The sequence below is a fragment of the Ochotona curzoniae genome, unplaced genomic scaffold, assembly GCF_017591425.1.
Source record: "Ochotona curzoniae isolate NIBS_2020 unplaced genomic scaffold, NIBS_Ocur_1.0 contig_1274, whole genome shotgun sequence".
Lineage (NCBI taxonomy): Eukaryota > Metazoa > Chordata > Mammalia > Lagomorpha > Ochotonidae > Ochotona > Ochotona curzoniae.
In genome coordinates, this window is record NW_024465023.1 from 6,247,061 (window position 1) to 6,255,747 (window position 8,687).

The 8,687-nt window shown below is 50.8% G+C and overlaps 1 protein-coding gene across 2 annotated transcripts in view; it reads left to right on the forward strand.

The window, feature by feature from the left end:
• Positions 1-8,429, forward strand: part of SMC1A (structural maintenance of chromosomes 1A) — a 48,172-nt gene extending 39,743 nt beyond the window's left edge. The window contains exons 20-25 of one of the 2 annotated variants that reach the window (XM_040998321.1): positions 900-1,056; positions 1,736-1,890; positions 1,998-2,149; positions 3,195-3,268; positions 3,581-3,687; positions 4,113-8,429. In XM_040998321.1, the coding sequence (XP_040854255.1) occupies positions 900-1,056; positions 1,736-1,890; positions 1,998-2,149; positions 3,195-3,268; positions 3,581-3,687; positions 4,113-4,196 (729 nt within the window). In that variant the 3' untranslated portion in view covers positions 4,197-8,429. Of the gene's footprint in view, positions 1-899; positions 1,057-1,735; positions 1,891-1,997; positions 2,150-3,194; positions 3,269-3,576; positions 3,688-4,112 lie in introns of both variants that reach the window. The other variant, XM_040998312.1, reaches the window with a different exon arrangement.
• The last annotated feature ends 258 nt before the right edge of the window (positions 8,430-8,687 follow it).

The window sequence follows — 8,687 nt, forward strand, 5'->3', positions numbered from 1 at the left end:
ATGGAAACTGCACACATACCATTAGTACCACTGCTAAATGCTTTCCTGGTTTCTTTGCTTTTGAACAAAAGTTTAAAAGTTGATTATCTTTTTTAAAAATTTTGTTTTTCCATTTCATTTGAAAGGTGCACAGTCTTTCATCTGCTGGTATATTCCCAAATGTCTGCAACAGTTGTGGGTAGGCAACTGAAGCCAGGGTCCTGGACCTGCAGCTGGTTCTCCCACAGAACCAGCTGTCAGAACCATAGGTGTCAGGGCCACAGGCGTTTGGGCCAGCTCCCCCCTGCCCAGGTGCAATAGTAGGCAGCTGGGTTGGAATTGCAGCGTCGTCAGTATTCACACAGCAGGCACTGTGGTAAGGGGTGTGAGCGTCCCTAGCAGCAGCTTCACCTGCCACGCCACAGTCCCCAGCCCTGAATAAGCATTTATTGATGAAATGTGGCAGAAAGGCACTTTCACTACAATATTCCTAAGCGCTTAAAGCAAGTGAGATTGGCTCAGCTCTAGCAATCTAAGCAGACAGTATGAGTTGACTTCATCACTGTGGTGCCGTAAGTAGAGTCTGGAGCAGCGTGTGTGGGAGCCTCGAGGTCACCCTGGCATGGGGCTGGCTCCTGGCCTGGGCTGACAGCCAGAGAGGGGCACCACCACCTGGCTCCTCCAGAGAGGCAGAGAGGTCGGCAGAGCCTGGGGGAAGGGCTGGAGAGGAGAAAGCTACAACAGCCTGCTTTTGCCAGCCGTGGTGGGAATGGCTCCTGTAAGTCGGAGAATCGGGTGGGATGAGGCAAATTGGGAAAGAGTCTGCCTTTGCATGGGAGAGCAGGTGCCCCGGGTCCCCTCAGGACCACCGTCTTGGTGGGCCAGGCCCTTGCTGATGCGGTGGGTCCTGGGACTTGCAGGATGCCCAGGCTGAGGAGGAGATTAAGCAGGAGATGAACACACTGCAGCAGAAGCTGAACGAGCAGCAGAGCGTGTTACAGCGCATTGCTGCCCCCAACATGAAGGCCATGGAAAAGCTGGAGAGTGTCCGAGACAAGTTCCAGGAGACCTCCGATGGTAAGACTTACAACCTGCCTTTCCCCCACCCCCTCCCACCTCTGGGCCAAGGGGAAGGCTCTGGAGGCTAGAGCCATGCTGGGCGCCTACTGTATAACCCATGGCTTTATTGCCTACTTGTTACAGAATTTGTTACTTAAAACCATGTCAGGATACACTTCAATAGCAGAATGATAGACGTGTGACTGTTGTTGAAGGGCTAGATTATTGTTATAATACAGGTGAAAACTGTGGGGGGGTAACTGGGGAGGGTGAGAGGGAAAATCCCTGAGGCTTTGGAACTGTATTCATGAAAAATGAAAAAAAAAAAAAGCCCTCCAAGCTTTTTGTTTGTTTTTATAACCCAGGGGGTTATCAACAGGATGCTAGAGTAGAAAACCCTAGAGATTCTGAGCGGGTACATGACTTGTCTGCAGCCACACGGCTGGTTGCTGGCAGGGCCCAGGGAAGGCTCCATGTTCATATGACTCTAGGTCCCGATTTCTTCCTCTGCGCTGTGTCTTGTGGCAGGTGCAGATTGCTGAGAGCCTCTTTGATCCTCTTCAGGCATCCTTTTTTACCTGTGGGATGTTCCTGCCCTGGCTTATCATTTGCAGAGTCATCCTGGTTGGGGCTTAGCCCTCTGCCCTGACAGAACTAAGGCACAGAAAGAAGGGCCCTTAATTTTTCCTTCTGGCAGAGTTTGAGGCAGCCCGAAAGCGAGCGAAGAAGGCCAAGCAGGCGTTTGAACAGATCAAGAAGGAGCGCTTTGACCGCTTCAACGCCTGCTTTGAGTCTGTGGCTACCAACATCGATGAGATCTACAAGGCTCTGTCCCGCAACAGCAGTGCCCAGGTAGGCTGCAGCCCCTTGCCCAGCCAACTGCAACCAGCCGCCGTTGCCCTTTGCCTTGCACTTGGCCTGACTCCCATCGGGATCCTAACGAGTCTGCTTTTCCACAGGCATTCCTGGGTCCCGAGAACCCAGAGGAGCCCTACTTGGATGGCATCAACTACAACTGCGTGGCTCCTGGCAAACGCTTCCGGCCTATGGACAACTTATCCGGCGGGGAGAAGACAGTGGCAGCTTTGGCCCTGCTGTTTGCCATCCACAGGTAAGGCTGCCTCTCAGGACAGTTGACCAGTTCAGCTGAGACTGCCCTTAGACCCTGGGGGCCCAGGGATATGCAGAGATATGAACAGGTGCAGCTGTTCTGGCGGACTCCAGAATGCATTACCACTTTGCTATCGACTGCGGCCAGTTGGCCTTGCTTCTGCTGGCCCTGTCTATGCTCAGCCACTCGTCATGTCCTCACTGGCCCTTGCATGGATTCAGTCTCAGCCTCCCAGCTTTGGCTCACAAGTTTGCTGGCTCACAAGCCCTTTTCATGCAACTCTGGCTAGACTGTCACCTTTCGCCCCTACATGCTTCATCCTCGCCATCCCCTTCCTCTAGGAAACCCTCTTTGACCATTTGTGGCGTACCCCAAGCTCCCCTTCCTGAACACCAATAGTACTTGAGCCTGACCCCCACAACTTAGTGTCCCATGGGACAGCCTCATGCTGTGTCGCAGTCCTTGTGGAGGGTTGGGCACGGCAGAGGAATCAAATGTGGTCTGTCCTGGAGGAGCTCCCATGTCTGGTGGAAGCCAGAATCTGAGTGAGTGCAGAGGAGGTGACCCCTGGTCTGGTGTGGCAAGGTTGGGCCAGGGAATGTTCTGGAGGGCAGGTGGCACTTGGAGCAGAAGATGTGAAGACTGAGAAGACATTTGCCTAGAAGACCAGCAGGCATTCTGGACTGTAGGTGCAGCGTACGCAATAGCCAGGAGGCATGACAGTGTGGTGGGCGTGGGGCTGGACCTCTGGGGGGAGCTTGTCCGGTTGTGGCCAGCTTTATTTTCCCAGCCAGCTGGGCAACTAATGCAAGAACCGTGTATTTCGTGATTCGTCCGGATCCTGGAGCACCAGGTTGCCTGTGTTAAGAAGGCTCTGCAGTATGTATGGGTTTTTGGCAGCTCAGGCAGCTGTGAGGCCTGGGGCGTTTCATATCTGAACAAATACAGAGGGCAGTTGGTCGGTCAGGTGGGCCGTGGGGCTGTCCCACCCCACCTTGTCACCCTCCTCCCCTCAGTAGCAGCTCACCTACTGGTTCCCTCCCAGTTACAAGCCAGCCCCTTTCTTCGTCCTGGATGAGATCGATGCTGCCTTGGATAACACCAACATCGGCAAGGTGGGTGCAAGGAAAGTGGGGCCTGGGAGGGGATCCCCAGGGTTGGGCTAGGTTGCAGGAAGTAATTCCTGTGTTGTGCCTTTGCCATTCCTGCTGCCCGTTCTGTGTGTCCAGGAGGCTAGGCCTAGGGTCATTCACACTGTGGTAGTCGGTAGCTTCCTTCTTCGGGTTTTTTTTTCTCCCGCCCTCTATCCCTTGCACCCCAGTGCCAGCCTCCTCCTCCTCTCCCCTGCCTACTGGTTCTGATTAGAAAACATAGGGGGAGCACTAGGGTTTCAGCCCCACCTAAGTGCCTGGCGACCCCTCCCACAGGTAGCAAATTACATCAAGGAGCAGTCGACATGCAACTTCCAGGCCATCGTCATCTCTCTCAAGGAAGAGTTCTACACCAAGGCAGAGAGCCTTATTGGCGTCTACCCCGAGGTAGGGGACCTGGCTCGGGAGCTGAGCCCCCTCCCTGCCTGACTCCCCAGGGCAGGAAGGGAAGGCTGCAGTGCAGGGACAAGGGGGCGGGGGATGCACAGGAAACCAGGTCCTGAGCGGCCGCCATCTGGGCTTGTTGGAGCCCTGCCTTGGAGGCTTGGCCAGGCCCAGTGGGCATGCCCATTGCGTTTAGGGGCAGGCAGGGGCAGCCAGGCAGTGGAGAGAAAAGAGGAGAGCGCAGAGGTACACAGGGAGAGAAGGCACGCAGGGCTGCACATGTCTTCTTACACCTGGAGAAAACCATTGGCTGGGCTCGTGGCAGCCCTGCAGGGAGGAGGGCTTGAGGTCCCCTGGTCCTAGCGTGCCAGATCCCTCTGAACACTCCCCTCACCATTCTCTTTTTCTTTTTCTCCCTCCTTCTTTAGCAAGGGGACTGTGTCATCAGCAAAGTCCTGACCTTCGACCTCACCAAGTACCCAGATGCCAACCCCAACCCCAATGAGCAGTAGCAGTAGTTTCTGCCCTCCTGCCCTGCCTGGGATCCCTTAGCTGCCCCTCTGCCATTCTTTGGATATTTGGCTGCCAACCTTCCCTGTCTCCTGGCCCTGTTTGGTGTAGTCATGGAATGTAGGCTCTGCCGTCAAGCATGAAGAGGAACAGAGATGCTGCTGCGTCTGGAATAGAACTTCCTGAGCCACAGGGAGCCTCCTGGCCTCTGCAAGGAGGTGCTGAGCTGGGCTGAACAGGACCGTCCCTCCATCTTTCCCTCCCAGATCTCTCCACCTCACCATCCATCCGCATGGCTCCCCCGGGCCTTTTGCCCAGTGTGTGGATGTGTGGCCACCTGTGTGCATGTGTGTGTGTATGCAGAATAGTAAAAGATCCCGGAGACCTGTTTTGGAAAGGAGCCTAGGCTGAATCTGCCTCCAGGAGAGCCTAGGATAGCACCCCAGAGCTGGACAAAGGTGCTGTGCTCCTCCCGGGGGGTCTTCAGCAGTCACCTTCACTCCCTGATGTGTTTGTTCGCTTGCGTGCTCATCAAGTACATAACGGACTACGCTGTCCGGCTGGATGCTTGTCATTCGGAGTGGAATTGTGCATGATCTCTGTCCTGGTAAGGAGCTGCAGTGGGTTGGGAATTTACTGGGTTTAGCTGGATGTTGTCATGTACTTTGAATGTGAGATGAGGATTGTCGCCTCCAGGGAATTGTCACATGTCATCAGGACCTTGACCGCTAGATTTTGATCAGGCACTGAGAAGGCAACAAAGCGCTCTGGGGACAGTTAAGGGTCCTGGCACACTTTTGATCAGTTTGATGCTGGACAAGTCATTTCACCTTTCTGTGCCTCAGTTTCCTCATCTGTAAAATGGGGCTAACAGTATTTACCTACCTCATAGGATTTGATGATGTCAAGTTCCTCACTGTAGGCCTTACCCTTGTGTGGAGCCCAGTAGGTGCTGTCCCATCAGAATACAAGCCTTCTTGTGCCTGGAGCCCTGAGGACTTCTGATCTTAATCCTGGCTGTTAGGGACGGGAGCAGCATACAGATTTGGGAGGTTAAGGATGCTCTGGTGATTTGGGAAAGTGCCAGGGCACTGATGGGCTCTGCCTGGTCAGTGAGGGCCTGGGAAGCCTGGAGCTTCAGTTAGATGTGATAACTGGGTAGTCAGCCATCAGCCCTGGTTGCGAAGAAGCAGGAGAGAGGTTGCCTGGGCCATTTCCCAACCTGACGCGTGTGAGGAACTGCCCTCATTAGTTACTAGGAACGCCTGCCACCTTCACTTGTCCACCTACAGACCTTTGTCTCATCTGTGTATTTCTTCGCTTTTTAAAGTCTAATCAATTCCTGTTATCTAAGTAATGAACTAATCAATTCTCTTTTTAAGAAATTAGATTATATAGATCAGGTAGTCTCACTCAGCTACCAACTTCTCTCCCCCCCTCAACCTACCATTGTACTTCTATCTAAAGTCTAGTACTTTTACGTAGATAAGTTTGTTGGAAATAGCTTTTGATGCAGAAGGCTTATTGAATTGTTTATTTCATTTGCTTGCTTTGCCTAATAATGATGTTTTAGAGACCCGCTCATGTTGCTAGGTTGTAATCAATCCCTTTTGTGTAATTGCTGTGTAGATCACCATATGACCCTACTGCGTTTTACTTGTCCCTTGCTGCTATGGAAAATAAGGCTGTTTTTAGTTTTTACTATTAAAGAATAAGACACAGGACTAACCATATGCCTGTGGAAGTCTGTGTGTGTGAGAGAGCGAGCAAGAAGGGAAGAGGGCTGTTAGTCCTCATAGTGGGATTGTGCAGTCATGGGAATGCTAATGTGGGCCATATTTATGTTTTGTTTTTTGGAGATACTTTCAAATGGCCCTCTTGTCGTATTCTGTGATTTTCTTGTGGTGCTCTAAGGTCTGACACAGTTACCGACATCAGCTTCATCATAGGTGTGTAGTCACAGGTTTGGTGTGGGACTGGTGTATCTTGCTAAGATCAATTAAAAGGCATGATTATTGAAATGAATTTGTGTTCCACCAAAAAAGTCACCACCAGTGGTACATGTGCCACAATTTCGGCAAAGGCTGTTAACAGTTTGGGCCTCACTTTTGGTTCAAATCATAGCTGTTGGAGACGTGGCCAAGTAGTCCACCTCTGAGCCTCAGACCCCTGATCTCCTGAAAGGAAATGGCAGATGCTTAAAACAGCAAAGGGAAGGTTATATGAAAGCTGTTGGGATGCCATGTAAATCAGTCTTTTTATGGATGACAGTTGCTGTTCTCCCCACTTCACAGTCGAGGGAACTAAGGCCCAGAAAGGTGGAGTGATGTGTCTGTCAGAGGACAATATTGGATTGGAACCCTGGTCCTCCAATCATGCTAGTGTTTTCTCCATTATAGAAGAGGCCATCTACCATGGCTGTACAGAATCCTTTACAAAGCTTTTTCTTTCTTCCTCTTTTTAAAAGTCGACTATATGTAAATAGGTACTAAACAAAATAGTACAGAAGAGCTTGGAATGAAAAGCAGTGATTCCCTGCTGTCTCCCCACATCCAGAGTTGTTTTACAAGTCAGTTGCTCTGCTCTCTTCTCCAACTCTGATTCGGTAGATGAGGTGGGGATAACTAACCCCACCTCACAGGGTGCAAAGGATTACAGGACATATCTTGGCTAAGGCCTCAGCCCCCAAGAACACAAATGCCATGAAAGAGCTTTGAGGACTTTAGTTCTGGAGGGAAAGGGTGTGATGAGGTAGCCTGACTAGGAATTCATTGGTTTCCTTGGCAGAGCCTAGACTTTGGTCTCCTTACTGCTCACACACTGCTCTTTGGTTGTGTCTGCTGCCATTGCTGGGCAGCATGTGTCAAATGAAGGCCATCCTTGGAGGAGGGCAGGCACCATGGTATGCTTGCAAAAGCAAGCTGCGTCCATGCAAAATCCCTAGGGCATGTTGAAGGAAGTCCATCTACTCATACTGTGAACCCAGTGGCTTTGGTCAAGAGAGTTGAGTACTCCATCACAGTATCCACCTGTGATTTTACAAGTTTTAGAAATTATGGTGTTGTATAATAGGAGCACAAAGATGGGCCCAAGCCTTTGTCTTGCCTTTGAAGAGTTCCCTGGTTGCTGGAGAAGCCATTCAAAAGGTAAGCTGTTGCCCATGTGACTTGATGGGCACTCTGACAGCACAGGAGGGGCATCTAGCTTAGCTGGAGATTCACAGAAGGCATCCCCTAATGGTGACAGCTGGATTGGGACTAGAAGAACTGCTAGAAATGAGCCAGTTGAGGAAGTAGACGGAATTTCGGAGTAGTGGGGATAGCATGCATGAAGACTCAGGCAAACAATAACAGCAACAAGGCAAGCTCAGAAATACTGAAGCCCAAATTCTTGGAAGAATAGCAAGGAAAGCTAGACAGGAGACAGACTGGAAGAGCATCCAGTATCTGGCTGTAGGGGTCCAGGTTCATTTTAAGGGACAGTGTGGTTTCCAAGCCATTTGTACATTGTAAATCCATGCAGCATTCTGGGCCAAGGCTCTGAAAACACACTTCCAGGAAGTCTAAAAGTGGGACCTTGGAGCCTTGACTCTACAGTGCAGTGGATTTGGAAACTATAACTTAAAGGCAGTGGCGGAGCCATGAACTTGTTTGAAGTGGGATGTTAGGACAATTCCACTTTAGATGTCAACTGAAGAAGCTTGCTGCAGCCAACCAGTTGGTGCAGAAGCAGATCAGGTTAGGTATTTATTCTGGATGCACCTGTGTCTGTAGTTTTCCTGTTACTCGACTTCTTGCTATATGAACTTTTCATTTTGTCTCTAAATAAAGCTGCAAGCAACACAGAGGGTGGATATGGGAATACCTTGTGCATCAGTCTATCTTCTGCAAAAAGCCCAGTGCCTGGCACAAAACCGGCACCCAGTCAAAGTTTGGAATTAATGAATGTGTTTATGAGAGACAGTATGGACCCGGAGACTCTTTGTTAAGGGAGGAGGAAGAACTGGAATTGGTGACTGATGCTCAGATGTGGAGAGTGACTGAGGGTAGAATGTGTGCCCTGAACATGCAGAATCCCCACCCCATCCCACTTGTGTCTTCCTCCTCCATCTCTGAATCAAAGTCTCCTAGCCACCTCACAGAAACTCCTCCCTCAATCTAGTTGAACATGCTGTGTGCTTTCCCACTCCCCTGTCTTCCCAGTCATTGATTCATTCATCCAATTCAATAAATATTGGCTAAGCACCTCCTGTGCAGTGACACTCCTCCAAGCTAGGATGCCAACTCCTTTCCTATCTCAAGAGATGTGTGTGAGGGCTTCCCCAGGTAAGCCCCACATCCCTTAAGATTATAGCAAACAGTGAGATCCCCCAGCTTGTCAGAGCTGTGAGGGAACTTCGTGACTTTGTCCAACCCTCTTAGAGGTCCTGGAAGGGGAGGTGGTAGAATTCATTTCCCAGTATCCCACTGTTGGGAAGTATTGGGGCCAGAGAT